The 16805-nt window shown below is 36.8% G+C and overlaps 1 protein-coding gene across 5 annotated transcripts in view; it reads right to left on the bottom strand.

Annotated features, from left to right (window-relative positions):
- Positions 1 to 607: 607 nt before the first annotated feature.
- The window catches only part of LOC115226840 (E3 ubiquitin-protein ligase MIB1-like), a 17477-nt gene continuing 1279 nt past the window's right edge, over positions 608 to 16805 (bottom strand). The window contains exons 2-9 of one of the 5 annotated variants that reach the window (XM_036515487.1): positions 13829 to 13983; positions 12819 to 12848; positions 10734 to 10739; positions 8674 to 8884; positions 6850 to 7025; positions 3251 to 3390; positions 2658 to 2733; positions 610 to 1198 (exon numbers count right to left, since the gene is read on the bottom strand). In XM_036515487.1, the coding sequence (XP_036371380.1) occupies positions 1183 to 1198; positions 2658 to 2733; positions 3251 to 3390; positions 6850 to 7025; positions 8674 to 8884; positions 10734 to 10739; positions 12819 to 12848; positions 13829 to 13983 (810 nt within the window). In that variant the 3' untranslated portion in view covers positions 610 to 1182. Of the gene's footprint in view, positions 1199 to 2471; positions 2734 to 3250; positions 3391 to 6849; positions 7026 to 8673; positions 8885 to 10733; positions 10740 to 12811; positions 12849 to 13824; positions 13984 to 16805 lie in introns of those variants that run through there. The other 4 variants (XM_036515488.1, XM_036515489.1, XM_029797838.2 and 1 more) reach the window with 4 other exon arrangements.

Raw genomic sequence — 16805 nt, 5'->3', positions numbered from 1 at the left:
AGCTAGTCTTTCTGTATTCATGACTCATAATAATGATTTCTTCCACTCTTTAGAGAAATTCTTATAATGGAGAGGTTTCAAGGTACCCTTACAATGAGAAGTGTTATAGCAAAAACGAAGGCAGGACTTCAAAGAAGCAGAGATAGTATTGGGTTGGCAACTAAGTTCGCGCGGTTTTTATAAATTTTGGAATTTATGGCGTTTTTAAATTTTGGAATCTATTTTTGCTTTGAGAATTCTATTTTGAATCATTTTGGAATCTATTTTGTTTTCTTTGTAGTTAATTTTAGTTAATTTTTGTTTATTTTCAGATCATTAAAACTGAATGTCATGTTAAGAAAAACGAGCATTTTCGACACCTACTTTTTGCTTTTAATCAAGGTTCTAAGGCTGCAAAAGCTGCTCGCGACATTTGTACAGTGTATGGAGAGGGTGCCATAACTGAAAGAACCGCTTGTGATTGGTATGCCATGTTCACAAATGGAAATTTTGACCTCAAGATGCACTTTGTTCTGCCGTCCAGTTGAGTTCGATGAGAGCGATTTGCGAAAAATTAAACCAACTTTTGCACGAAAATTCATGTCAAATGACAGGGGAACAGTCAGAGAAAATGGAATGCTCTCACACTGCTATAGAGAAGCATCTTCACTCGATGGGATGGGTTCAGAAGTATGGAGCATGGGTTCAGCATGCTTTAAGTGACAACAGCAGAAATCAACGAGCCACAATTTCTGCTGGCTTGTTTGCTCGTCACCGCTCAACTCATGGACACAGGCAACGATTTCTTGGCCGAATCGTTACTAGAGTCGGAAAATGGTGCCTGTACATCAATATGAAGCAGCGTAAGGAATGGCTTAACCCCGGTAAACAAGCGACACCGCGCGTGAAAAGATCTTCATCTGCGTAAAGCGATGTTGTGCGTATGGTGGGGCTGGGAAGGAATTATCCTTACGAGTTGCTTGAACGGAACCAAACGGTTAACACGGAACTCTATGTTCAAAAGATGGAACGGCTCAACACAGCTATTCAAGAGAAAAGACCTAATCGTCAGCATGGAGTTCTTCTGCTGCACGACAACTCCCGCCCTCACATCGCCAATATAACCAAGGAAGCCATTCAAACGCATGGCTGGGAAGTGCTGCCAAACCCGCCGTACTCTCCTGATTTGGCACCAACGGATTTCTACCTCTTTCGATCTCTTTCAAATGATATACGCGGAGTTTCGTTCAATACTGATGCAGAATTGAGAGCTTGGTTGGATCAATTTTTCGAGTCGAAATCGGGTGATTTCTACGAACGAGGTATTACAAATCTTGTTGAACGTTGGGAAGAAGTTGTAAACAACAAGGGTGAATACATTATTCATTAATTAGCTGGTTTTTTTATAAAACCTTTTAAATTTTAAAACAACAAAATAGAGGGAACTTAGTTGTCACCCTAATACATGAGAGAGGAGATGGTAGAAATATGGGGAGGGGAGTGTGAAAAATAAAATTTGGGTAAAGAAATGGCAGGAGATCTAAATGGAAGGAAAAAAGTTAAACCTGACAAAGACCACAACTGTGGGAGAAAAATGAACGGAAGATGAGGATAATGGACTGCTGTTAGTGAATCGATTTTACCCCAGTATATGACTGGTACATTTTATATGAATTCAAAAGATATAACAAGTTGGCCACGTCATACATGATGTCCTTTTTTAATTTAAGTAAATCATTTCTATCAGATGACTGCGGTGATTGTCATGACCTTTTGTGTCAGGGAACGAAGGTTCAAATCTAGTCCCCAGCACAGATCAATGTCCCACGTAAAGACATTTCTCTACGGTGCATTCTACCTACATGCATATAGGTACCATAGGTAGAATACATTACTGTAAATACTAGGAGCATTGTATAAAAGATACTTTCTGTTGTTAAACTTTGAGACAAGGAAACCTGGTTTATTGTGATGTTCATGCCTTTCCAAATGAGGTTTGTAAAGCAAAGAAGAAGAGTGAAATGATTTCAATTGACAAACAAAGTCAAGTTGTCTTTACAACTTCTGTTAGGATGATTATTTTATATTTTGTATTTCCTTAACTTAAAGGGCTGAGTTCAGGCGACCCTGGAAAATAATCAACAATAGGGCCTGTCTGGTTTGAGAGAGGACTATAGGTTGTCCTGGGGCTAAAGGACTACAATAAATATTGAGAAACAGGCTAACCAGGAGAGTTACTACAACATGTCTCACGAGACACACAGTCTCCTGTAAGAATGTTGCATTTGATAATGTGGTCCTGTTCTGCCAAGAAAAGAACGGCGTCACACCTGGGACACTTTTCCTCTTAAGTCTGCCAGATTAAGGCATACATCTGCCTAAACAACAACAACAACCTACCAGTATATTAAATAGCAACGTAAACAAATAGAAACATTGACATTAACTCACCTGTTTACCTGTAAACAATAATAGAATTTAGTTACCTGTCCCAAACGACACTATTAACTCTTGTGTATCTTCTAATTTATCTATTTCACCATACTCGGTGATATTTCAGTAATATCTTTAGCTAACCATTCGAAAGAAAATTAGGAATGGAACCTGTTCTCAGTCATTCTAACAAACAAAAGTTGAAATGATGGCAGAATTTATAGAAATCAAGTGCTTTTTTTTACTCACCAAGTTGCTGCCATTTATTCCCCAACTTCTTTGCTACACTATGAAGAAGTTTCTCATCCAGGTTTACAGACTCTGAAATAAATATTTCCAAATTTTACACATCATAGTATAATTTAACAACATAGAATTGTGTGTTAAAGTCTCTCAAACTAGTGACATATAATTTTACTCCTTTAAAATATTCTACTGAATTTAATACTTTGCCAAAGATGACACAGATGTCCTTGTAAGTACTGTTGTATTTAATTATCTTCTAATAACTCATAATTAATTATAGAGTTGATGGAGATTTATTGATACTTCAGTTACTCACTAATTATCTTGCAGAATCCTCCATTATTTTTATGTTGCAGACTACAACCCTCTTGAAGTGTGACATGTTTCCTACTTGGATAAGGTCAATGTTTAGTGGATGTAGTGTGAGAGATATACTATTACAGAGAACAGACACTAGGAACACCTTTTATCATAAATCTGCCAGATTATGGCAGACCTCTGTCTACATAACAACATGAAGTATATTATTCTACACAATAAGGGCAATGGGACAAGCAGGACAAACAGACAGATCAGCAAAGAATATTCTTACCAACTCGACCTCTGCTTGTTACAGGTTTCAAACACCTCAGGCATCGTTTAAGTGGAACGTTTGAACATTCTTCACATGTCAGAAGGTGTTCACAGGGATGAACTTTTGTTGTGGCCGTTTTATTTTTGCACCACAAACACCTGTGGAACAAAATAGAAACATATCAAACCAATAACATTCATTTATAAGAAATATTAGAAATATTACATCATGTACATGTTTGGAGTAGGGAATATTATGAGACACTCCAGTGACAAGCAAGAGTATATCAGAAATTCTTCTTTAAACAATTACATACATACAGAATTGTGTGTAGTTAAATGGCATGCTCACAAACACACATACATACATACACACACATGTATACATACATTGATAAATGTTTGTCTTGACCCTGATACATCATAGAAATTGGTTGACACACAGTGAACTGCATATATTCCAGAAATATATTTCACTTCTAACATCGAACTCAATTCTTCTGAACAAATATATCTACACAGGTTTCTTTATAGACACATACTTTATTATATACACCCTGTCTCCACAGATTAGCAGATGAGGTGTCCAGTACTGAGCAGTGGCAGGAATAGCCCGAAACCAGACCTGGTCTGCTGGTCCTGTTGCTATAAGATGGTAGGGGTTCGATCCCCTGCTCGCAATTAATCGGATGCACCTCTGCGTCGTTAATTACTTACAGGAGTTGTTCTCTTGGGGTTAAACATTCGCAGTAGAGTCCATTCGAACAAATACTCATGTTGGCGTGCCTACAAATATTACTTATGTATATTTTCGTGCAACCCGTGCTACCACGGAAAACGGATGTTAAACGATGATGATGATGATGATATATCTATCAATATATATATATATATATATATATATATATATATGTGTATGTATGCATGATAGGTTTCGGCCAGTATTAGTGCCGGTCATGTTTAACGTAATCCCACTACCGGGCGAATCAGGATGCGGACAACATGACCCACTCGAGGAGAGAGTTGCTGTTTACGGGGACATATCCTGGTGTTGGAGTTTTATCCGGGGTTTCTTGAAGGATTTTTCCAAATACTTCTTGAACTTTATGGGGGTCTTTTTCTGCTTTAATGTATGCTAAATGGAGTGGGTCCACTTGAGGTGAAATAATTTTGCCGTATTGTTGTTATGTGATGCGAGTTTGATTTATGTTGTGGGCCGATAATACGGGGCCCAGGACTTGGGTATATCTTAAAGCTGATGCCAACATCATTTGGGCAATGCTGATGAGATATTTTCCACCATGATTTTGAGAGGCTTTATTATATGTATCGTGCATGTAGTTCTAGTTTTCTCTCCCTTATTTTGCCCCTTTCCAATAATATCAGCTGCGCTCTGTAGACTTCTTCTTCTTTTTCTTCTTCTTCTTCTTCTCTTCTTCTTCTTCTTCTTCTTCTTCTTCTACTTCTTCTTCTTCTTCTTCTTCTTCTTCTTCTTCTTCTTTCTACTCGTCTTCTTCTTCTTTTCTTCTTCTTCTCTTCTTCTTATTATTATTATTATTATCATTATTATTATTATTATTATTATTATTATTATTATTGATTATTGTTATTATTATTGAGTGAGAGAGCAGAGCATACCATAAAAATAACACTGGGGTATAAATATGCGAAGCCCCAGTATACCCCCATGACTACCCGTCTGATAAGGGTACACCAGACACATGCATCACAAACATATGTGCGCGACATGGTGATCTCATATCAAGATAAACAGCGCATGACCTTGCAGTGAGGCCCAGCTAGAATTTTCTTCTGGCCGATTAGCCCATCCCGCTCAAAAGGTCCCTGAATAAGGATTGTTTAAGGATGTTGAACGAAACACCCATGTTTCCAGAGGTGAATTGTCCAACCCCAAAAAGTCCCTCTCAACACATGGCTTTGATGCTCCCCCACTACTTCTGCTCGTGATCAGAGATGCACATTTTGTCACCCACTAAGGGACATGCTCAACTGGTTAAGGTCAAACAACTGACAAGCAAATCTGTGGTATTGAGCAGAATATTTGCTGTAGCCCATCTTTTATACCAAGACAAAACAATGTACATGATAACACTACCAATCAGTAAGATCAGAAGCCATGAGAGCCACTGCCTGGTACTGCATCCGGGCATTATTATCATTATCATTATTATTATTATTATTATTATTATCATTATTATTATTATCATTATTATCATTATTATTATTATTATTGTTGTTGTTATTATCATCATCATCATCATCATTATAATAATAATAATAATAATAATAATAATAATAATAATAATAATAATAATAATAATAATGATAATAACATTGACATAAACTCATTTGTAAAAGCAAATAAAATATTCTGAAGCTTGTCAATTGAAGAAAACAGATCAATATTTGTACAGTCCAAAAATCAATATCTATGAACAACAGGCGCAGGAGTAGATGTGATAAGTAGCTTGATTACCAACCACATGGTTCTGGGTTCAATCCCACTGCGTGGCACTTTGGGCAAGTGACTTCTACTATATATTCGGACGACCAATGCTTTTTGAATGGATTTGGTAGAGGGAACCTGAAAGAAGCCCGTCGCATATATATAATATATATATATATATATTATATATATATATATGTTGTGTGTGTGTGTGTGGTGTGTGTGTGTGTGTGTGTGTGGTTGTATAATATTTGTTTGTCTGTGTTTGTCCCTCCATCATCGCTTCACAACCGATGTTGGTGTGTTTATATTCCCGTAATCTAGCGTTGCGGCAAATAAGTACTAGGCTTACAAAGAATAAGTTCTGGGGTCGAATCTTTCGACTAAAGGCAGTGCTCCAGCATGGCCGCAGTCAAATGACTGAAACAAGTACAAGAGTAATATTTGAATTTCAACAGACAAAGAAAGTTTTGTATATTCACCGAGGGGCAAATGTGTCTGCTTCTTAAGTAGCTAATACAGAGAGATGTATGGCAAAGAAATTGCCAAATCTTATAAAATACGGGAGTCAAAGGCGACTAAAACACCTAGTAATGGTATATGTGTTACTTGAATTATTTACGTTTCCTGGCAGTTTTTTTTCTATGAAGATATGTGGCAATATTCCATCAGTATTTGCAGAAATATAATATATGCGCTGTTGGTGTGTGTTTGTAGGTTATTTTTCTATGAAATCATTCGTAATATTGACTGATTCGGACATAGAAGAGTGAGAAAAAGATGTTGGTAGACAGATAAATTCCACTTATTTCTAAGTAACAGTCTCAAAATGGAATTCATTCACTTCATTATTTAGATCTATATTTTCCTATTGATCACAAATCTTTAAAATAGGGAACGAAGAGGGGTAGGTTGGGGGTGGACAGTGAAGTATAAATGTCAACACTACGAATCATGTGAATGTAATCAAAATCATTTTCTTTCTTTGATCTCCTGAGAACTGCATATTGTTTATTGTGTGGCCTTTGACAAAAACACTAGCGACAGTATAATGTATGGGTAGAATTAAAACGAAATAAACATATAAATATGATTATATACAAAATAGAAAATGTACTGGTTTATCTGTTCCATTGCCAGGAAATACTTACTGTGGTGGTAAAAATGCTTCTAATTTTTTTCTCAAATTTGGGTCGTTAATGAGGTCCAATGGTGTGTTATTTTTGTTGTTTTTATGGTGAAAGTCCGCTCCCTGGCTGGCGAGATATCTCGCAACCACTATACCAGAGAGCCTTTCTTCTATTTTCAGGTTAAGGGAAGTGCAGCACTACAAATGATGAAATATAAAATGATGACAATATTACACAAATATTCAAAGCAAATGCCCCTAATTACACAAAAGTTCATCTAAATTTACTCATAGGTTATTTATCCACCAATTAAAGCAATTACAAAGTATTGAGTTCCTACATATTCTTTAATTGAGTCCATTTCCCATTTTCATGTTTTTACTTTGCTTTCAACACTGAGACACTCTCTAAATATATTGTCATTACATTGAGCAGGACAAACTGTATTGATTAACATCAAGCTTATTAATGAGTAAATATTTACTTGTCAATATATTCAATAGAAAAGTCAAATATAGGAAGAACAAACCAACAAGAACCAACCTATATAATTGGCTTGATAAAGGCGAGCATGTGGCCATAAGAAAGAGTATTGTATATATAAATATAACACAACATGAGAAGAAAGAACATAAGTTATATCAGAAACAAAAACACCTATAACATAACAAAGTCAATACCACACAGACATGACCAAACATATCAATAATGTTTCCATAATTAAGCAAGAAGCATCTTTGAATGATTACGGTAAAGTAAAGGAAGCAGGAATTAGTGTCAAGTCAGAAGAGTAATGGAGGAGTATTTTTAATCACGGACAAGTGAATTTTGGAAGAGGCGACTTGCAAGTCTACCAGATAGATGGAAGAGCATTGTAGACAATGAAGGAGAATATGTTTTAGATTAACAGAAAAAAGTACTTTGTTTATCTTAATTTTGAGAAATATAAGGATTATAAAAAACTGCTTCATTTATGAGATGACAGCAAAAAGTCCAGTAGTATTGAAGTCCATACTGTTGATGACATCAGATAGCCGAATACAGTAAACGGGCTTTAAACAGCATTTTACAAGATATATACTCAAACTCAAAATCATTACTTGTGTGTGTTTGTCTGTGTGAGTGTGTGTGTGAGTGTGTGTGTGTGTGTGTGTGTGTGTGTGTGTGTGTGTGTGTGTGTGTTGTGTGTGTGTGTGCCTAAGTACAGAACTTAAATACTGGAAAACTCACTAAGGACCATGCTTTATTGCATTTATCCTCTAGTGTCTTAACATTGAACAATGTTATGACATGTCCACAAGAAGGCAGTGGATTCATGTCGTGTACAAGAAGTAGGATAGAGAGCAGTTTCACTCAGAATTCTTCATAGAATGGACTGGATGTCTTTACCATGGCACCAGCACTATAAAGCTCAGACATCTCTTCTATCCTGCATCATTGTTAATTGAGAATAATATCTCCTCTATTAAATAGGCCACTTCTCCGTCACATTGTGATGGCTGTGTTTATATGGCCAACAACCGAGATGGGTCACCTCTCGACCGTGGTGAGACGACATCTTTGAGAGTGAAAGGAGATGGAATATTGTTTGTTACATAATATCACTCGGGTCACAAGGGGAGACTGGATCACGGAATGGTAATGGAGGATGGGGTTGATAGGGGAGAATTGATACATGACAAGCAAAGTTTGTCTGTCTGCCTGTCTCTCTCTCTCACACTCCCACAAAGACTCCCAAATATACAAAATCACACAGACACACACACACTCACACACACAGACACACACAGACACACACACACAGACACACACGCATGTATATACACAAACAATTTTAAAACTTACTTCGTTTAGTAAATCCAAGGGTGCATCCTCGGAATCAAACACTTCTCTTTCCACGGCCAGGTGCAAACAGCTGTTACCTTCACCATCAACAGCATTTATGTCTGCACCCAGTGCTATTAGCTTGTGTGTCATTCCGAGGTGACCCCGGGAAACGGCTTCAAGCAATGGTGTCCTTTTCTGATTGTTTTGAATATCCAACTGAACAGAACCCTTTGTGGAAGTAAAAATAGAAAATGAAAATTTACATGAAAATCAGGATGGATATCAATGTGTCATTATTGTCTTCTACTGTATACTTGATCAAACTGATCATGTACATTTGATGTTTGTCCGTAAAATCAACCTTCGTAAGATCCTCTAGATGTTGCTATGAGAATGTGTTCTAGACAGGATAAAGATGTCCTAAATAGATTGTTTCAGCTTAATCTACCTTTCTTCCTAACTATAGTAAGTTTTAGGGGAGCTGAACACGAGTGAACACATGATTAACAGATCAAGACTAGTAAAGAAGAATTTAAATTTCTAAAGTATACTTTTGATGTTGCTATAATTAATAAGAGGTTCATAAAACTGTTGAGGTGGTTAGTGTCCACCACCATGAAATTAATGCGCTTGCACACACACATACACAGAGACACACTCAAATATAAATATATATATATATAGAGAGAGAGAGAGGAGAGAGAGAGAGAGAGAGAGAGAGAGAGATTTATATACATTACTGTTGGATATATAAATATAAATGTTGAATGAGGAATATGTAAAATGAAGTTCCCGAGAAAATGTATTCATCACAACCATTGGTTTGACCCATGTTGCATCGATTCCTTGCGGGTGGGAGAGTTCTCGGTGTCGCTTGGTATGTTGTTGTTGTCAGTAGGTTCTTGGATTATAGCATTATAGCCAACAACCTCCTGGCAACAACATGTCAAGCGAAACCGAGAATATTTAGTGAGGTTTCTTCTGTAAAACAAGACACCAGATGAGATGCATCTGCACCGGAGGTTGCAATACATCCAATTATACAGTATCCAACCCACAAGTGTCCGATGCAAAATGGGTCAATACTCCATTTCCCAATCCCCCATTTGTAATAAAACTAAAAAACCGTGAAATTCCTGAGGTAGACTAAGTGGCAATTATATCACAACGTGTGTGAGTGTGTGCGTGCAAACATACATACATACACACACACACACACACACACACACACACACACACACACACACACACACACACACACAACACACATACATACATACATACATACATACATACAACATACATACATACATACATACATACATACATACATAGAGAAACTGTGCATAGTTTAGCTGTCCGGCGGATGTTGACAGAAAGTGAAAAATAGAATATCTGGAAATAAACTGAATAATGACATATCTATGTATATATATGTTTTGATTGTAGAAAAGATAAATCCGGAGAAGAAGCACACTCTAAGATGTAGAGCAGTGTATATTTTAAAACTGGGGAAGGCCGGTTTCCGGGATTACCCTTGGTTTCCGGTCCAAAAAGGATTTAGCTTCAGGGCGTATCATTAGATCCCAAAACCTGTTGACCTAAGACCTCTTCTAAATATGGAGGGTGGAAAAGCCCTTCACCTCATACGCCTAATACAGTATGCAAATTTTCCAGCTGCATACGGGTGTATAGTTCGTTGGATGACATGGGGATGTTATTGCTGGAGTATCCAAGGTCAAATTCTTTCATATTTATGGGAGACCCGTGGTTTCAGTGAATATGTAGAAACGCTTCAATGGTGAGGTATTTAATAGAAGCCACATGGTCACTGGGATGATCTCTTGCCAGGGAGCTGAAAGGATCGTTTGCAGAAAACGTAAATCCCAGGCTTTTTCCCTTCCATATTTTGAAGAGGTCTTAGGCCAACAGGTTTTGGGGCCTTACGATCCGGTACAAAGCTAAACCCTTTATTGATGGGAAACCACCCCAATTTTTTTATATACATTCATATATAAGTATATATATATATATATATATATGTATATATAAGTGTATATGCATGTATGTATATTTACTGCTTCCTTTTTGATATCTTACTAAATCTCCTTCTCTCTTCTATAAAAAACTGTTTTGTAAATTATTGTCTTCCATACATTAATATTTTAAAAATAAAATTCTGTTCTTGTATATGTATATTGCATTGAAGAATGGATGTAAACATGATATTCTATGAACTGAGGTGCTTGTCATTTATACCTGTTTTACTTTGTAAATTGTACGATGGCACTGTATGATTTATAACCTATACACTAATGCAGACATGTAAAAGAATTTATCATACACGAAAATTTCTGTGAAATGATGTAACTGGTGAAAGAAATATATTCATCTTATAATTTCTTACTTTATATGTATATATATATATGTGTGTGTGTGTGTGCGTATAAATATATACATATCCCAATGCATAGACACACACACACACAACACACACATATATATATATATCTGCATATATATATATGTGTATGTATGTATATATCCATACATATATATACGCACAGACACACACAGACTTCATTGTGTGTGTATGTATATATATATATATGAGTATTCATCTTATATGTGAGTGCGTATACGCTTGTGTGTGTGTGAGTGTCTCTTTGTCTTGACATCTGTGTAATAGTTGTAAATGAGTGCCACTGTCATATAAGCAGGGTCTCTTATTTCCAACATTCTGCGGGAACATGTCTAGTTCTTGGCAAATGTTAGTTTCCTTGAAAAGAAGAGGAGAAGGTTGGCGATAGGGAGAGCATCCAGCTGCAGGAAATTTGCCTCAATATAATCTATCGGGGCCAAGCAAGTATGATGATGATGATGATCTGTATATATACATACATATATATATATATATGTATATATATATATATATATATATATATAGTTAGATTGATAGATAGATAGATAGATAGATAGATAGATAGATAGATAGATAGATAGATAGATAGAAAGATAGATAGATAGACAGAGAGAGACATAGAGAGACAGACAGACAGACAGATAGATAGATAGATAGATAGATAGATAGATAGATAGATAGATAGATAGATAGATAGATAGATAGATAGATAGATAGACAGAGAGAGATAGAGAGACAGACAGACAGATAGATAGATAGATAGATAGATAGATAGATAGATAGATAGATAGATAGATAGATAGGTAGATAGATAGATAGATAGATAGGCAGAGAGAGAGATAGAGAGACAGACACACAGACAGATAGATAGATAGATAGATAGATAGACAGATAGATAGATAGAGAGAGAGATAGATAGATAGACAAACAGAGTGAGAGATAGAGAGACAGACAGACAGATAGATAGATAGATAGATAGATAGATAGAGAGAGAGAGAGAGAGAGAGAGCGAGAGAGATAGAAAGAAAGAAATAGATAGACACACACATCCATATATACATGGTTGTAGTGTAAGGAACATTTTTCCCAGCCATACACTCTTCCACGTTGAATCCCTCTGCAGGGAAACTCAGGCAAGTATATTCTACCCTTACCTAGGGCTGAACAAAATTTTATAGGCGGATTTGGGAAATGAAAACTGAAAGAAGCTTCATAACAGGTGTGTGTCTATGTGTGTGCCTATGTATGTGTGTGTGTGTGAGTTAGTGTTTGCATTTGTGTGTGTGTGTGTGTGTAGCGGTTCGGTAAAGAGGCTGAGAGGATAAGTGATATGCTTAAAATAAAAGAAAGGACTGGGATAGATACATTTGACTAAAAATTCAAGGTGATGCCCCAGCATGACCGCAGTCAAATGCCTGAAACAATTAATATATATATATATATGTATATACATATATACACATGATGTCTGTTATATTTTGGTTCATCTCGTAATGACGTAGTTTCATTTGACCATTAAAGATATTATTATCAGTGATGGTGGTCAGTTGGACTGTCAACACCGCTAATATCAACATCAACATTATCAATATACAATTCCTCCACAAACACAAGGCTTTTGTAGTACATGTGATAAACCTAACCTCATTATTTTACTGGTACCTTGATAATATTTATATTATACAGATCAATATAATACTGGAGAGTGTATATAATATGTATTTATTAACTAACCTTGGACAGCATCGCACACACCACTTTATAGTTTCGCCTGAAAGTAATGGATGAGGAAAGAAAAACATGAAAAAAACAAACATCACACAGCTTGAGATAATAGTTATTAGGTCATTAAAGAAAACAAATGTAATTAGGTCACAATAACTTAATTACAGCAATTATTACACACATACTCACACACACATATATATTTATTCAATACACACTCTACACAGTAGAACAATGATATATACACACCTGAGTAAACCCAGAAATGTAAAGACAGGAAAAATACTGCTAAGAATTCTGACAACTTATATAAACATGAAATTTAGGAAGGAAAAAAGGGCTACAGGTAATCATATGAACCCCAGTACATGACTGGTATTGTATTTTATCAACCTTGCAAAGATGGAAGGAGAAGTTGACCTTGGCAGGATTTGAACTCTGAACGTAAAGAGTCGTAAATAAAATAACACAATTTATATTCTTCAAAAGTAATAAGAAACAAGAACTGGAGAAAAGAAGGAAGACAGTTTATTAAAGGAACCCCTGGGTATTACTGGTACAGATTATATTGACCGCAGAGTGATAGTAAATATTCTGGTAGGATTTGAACATGGAACATAAAGAGACAAATGTAAATACTGTAAGGGGATGATTCTGTATTTAGCCCAGGGTCGGAGTAAATAGGGAAACTACAAAGGAGAGAGAGTGAGGAAGAAAGAGAGAGAGTGAGAGAGAGAGAGAGAGAGAAAGTAGTGCTAGATGGGATGAAAGGAAGAAGAGAGAGGATTTGAACCTGTGACGTTGAGGTAATGGAGAACGAGATGAAGTAAAGTGTCCAGTCAGGCAACAACAATAACAATTATGGTGATGATTAATTAATAAAGTAGATTACAGTGCGAAAGAGAGAAGAAAGACAATGACCCCATGGTGGGATTATGACATGAATGACTCAATGAAAAAGAAACAAACATTATTGAAAACGTAAAAGAAACAGATTTGGATATTCCAGATCCAATGGGGACTTACCCCCGAACTGCCTCATGCAGTGGTGTGTCTCCATCGTTATCAACCACATTGGCATCAATGCCATTGTGACCCAACAAAATGTCGACAGTGTGCAACTTTCCCCAATAACAGGCCACGTGCAGCGGTGTGCGACCATATTTATTTCGAGGATTAACCTGAAAAAGAAAAGAATAAAAACATTAAAAATGGTGTCTGAAAGGGGAGTTGGGTGGTGAAGAATTAAAAGAAAAACTCACAGAAAAAGAGAAGAGAAGGAATGAAATTAATTAAACAGGTGGAATGATTGGGGTGGGGAGTAGGTAATAGAGATTTCTATTGTATATACACACACGCGTATACACACATACATATGTACATATAAATATATTTATACACACACACAAACACACATATATATAGGATGAATAACTCAATAAATAAACACATAGAGCAGCAAAATGTGTGTGTGTGTGTGTGTATGTGTGTTCGCGTGTGTGTGTGTTCATAGTTACATTTATTCTTTTATTCTTTCATTTGTTTCAGTCATGTGACTGTGGCCATGCTGGAGCACTGTCGTTAGTCGAGCAAATCGACCCCAGTAAGCCTTGTACTTTTTTTATTAGTTTCTTTTGCAGTAAAGCTAGTTTACGGGGACATAAACACACCAGCATCGGTTGTCAAGCGATGTTGGGGACAAACACAGACACACAAGCACACACACACACACACGCAATATATTACTCTTTACTCTTTTACTCTTTTACTTGTTTCAGTCAATTGACTGCGGCCATGCTGGAGCACCGCCTTTAATCAAGCAACTCGACCCCGGGACTTATTCTTTTGTAAGCCCAGTACTTATGCTATCGGTCTCTTTTGCCGAACCGCTAAGTGACGGGGACATAAACATCGGTTGTCAAGCAATGCTAGGGGGACAAACACAGACACACAAACATATACACACACATACATATATATATACATATATACGACAGGCTTCTTTCAGTTTCCGTCTACCAAATCCACTCACAAGGCTTTGGTTGGCCCAAGGCTATAGTAGAAGACACTTGCCCAAGGTGCCACGCAGTGGGACTGAACCTGGAACCATGCGGTTCGTAAGCAAGCTACTTACCACACAGCCACTCATGCATATATATATCTGTATATATATAAGGCCAGATGTGTGTATGTGTGTGTGTACGTTTTTGTAATTTATGCACAGTTTTGTAATTTATGCACATTTACAATTGGCACGCTCAAATTTTAGGGGGTCATTCGTCACGACCCCAGCAGTATTTTCGTCAAATTTCCTCCGAGACACCCGCGAATAGCGGTAAATAATTTTGAGCCATAACTTCTAAATTTTTAAGATGGCGAAAGCTACCATTGTTTACAAAGCAAACATTAATTAAGTCCCCTCCTAGCGACGGTGTAAAGAGAGGGAGGGAGAGAGATTTTTATAATTTCGTCTTTTTACTGTCAATAACAGACAGACAGGTGTTGTTATGTATGTTTGTATGTGTGAATGACTTCAGTCACGCATACACACACGCGAGCATGTATGCGTAAAAGACACATATATGCAATGTTTGTGTGTGTGTGTGTTGCGTATATATATATACGGGCAACATAAACGATATTCTCCGTTTCTCCACAACTAATTTCCTAATTAGCAGAATCCGTTGTCCCTAATCATAGCGATATATAGCTGGTCGTGCGTGAACATGGGAGAGAGCAGAGGTTACCAGAGCAAAAGACCTACGTGTTGACTGTAGACACGCTCCTTCGCAAACGATCAGCTATTATTTTGTAAACAATGTTTCGAAACTGTTCATGTTTTGGAAAGGAGAGGGGTCAACCTAAAGCGTTTGACCCGGTCATAAAAACAAACAAAAAAATAGTAATATGTGTAAAACAACTTCCTCTAAACGAATATGACCAAAAAAATGTGCGCTCGCGAAAGGAGGGTGGGAGGAGAGGCCTATGGCCTTTTCTTTGATAATATCTTTCTTGCTTATTTAAATTCAGTTCAATGCAGTCTTGCCTTGAACCAAACCTTTCTCTTTGTGTGTGTGTGTGTGGTGTGTGTGTGTGTGTATGTTCTTGATAATTGTTTAGAACAAGTTGTTTTACACCTATTACACTATTTTTTTGTTTTTGTGCCCGGGTCAGACATGTAACATCCACGATGTGAATTTTCCGAGGCCTCTCCCCCACTCCCCTTTCGTGAGCGCGCATTTTTTGGGTCATATTCGTTTAGAGGAATTTGTTTTACACCTATTACACTATTTTTTTGTTTGTTTTATGACCAGGTCAAACGCTTTAGTTTGACCAGGAGAGGTATGACTTTCACATATCTGCGAGAGAAGGTAGGCTTCTCTATTCCTGTTACAAAACTTACTTCCGGGAGCCAAATTTGCTTCAATTGATGGTATTACTCGGGTCGGAGGTGGTGGTGGGACAGTGGCAGGGGCAAAGGCGTGCAGAAACATGTATACAATAGGTGTATGTACGTATATGTTTGTGTGTGTGTGTTTTGCCCATATATATAAACTTAGTTGTGATCTGAACATAACCGCTTCTGAAACAGAGGTTCCGGAGCCCTTTTGGGCGTTTTATTTTCCTTGCTGGAAGGGTTCTCAATCCATGGGCAAAATGGGGTTACACGAAAAAAAAAAGAAAAAAACTATCGATGAGTGTAAAAATCGATAAACCGATTTCTGATGGAACCATGTGGTTTGTAAGCAAGCTACTAACCACACAGCCAATCCTGTGCCTATATATATATATATATATATATATATATATATATATATGAATGTGGTTGTTTGTTCCTCATGAAGCTTTTTAAAATAAATATTTCTTAATGAAATTTTCTGAAAATCCATCCCTTCCATGTCTTAATCAACAATTATGTCTGGAGTTGGGATTGGTTTGAAACTCATCAAATGCTTTTATTTTCTCAACATAATCGGAAGCACCAGAAAGTTATGGGGGAAAA

This window comes from Octopus sinensis, unplaced genomic scaffold (assembly GCF_006345805.1).
Source record: "Octopus sinensis unplaced genomic scaffold, ASM634580v1 Contig00062, whole genome shotgun sequence".
Taxonomy (NCBI): domain Eukaryota; kingdom Metazoa; phylum Mollusca; class Cephalopoda; order Octopoda; family Octopodidae; genus Octopus; species Octopus sinensis.
This window is presented reverse-complemented; position numbering and strand designations above follow the sequence as displayed.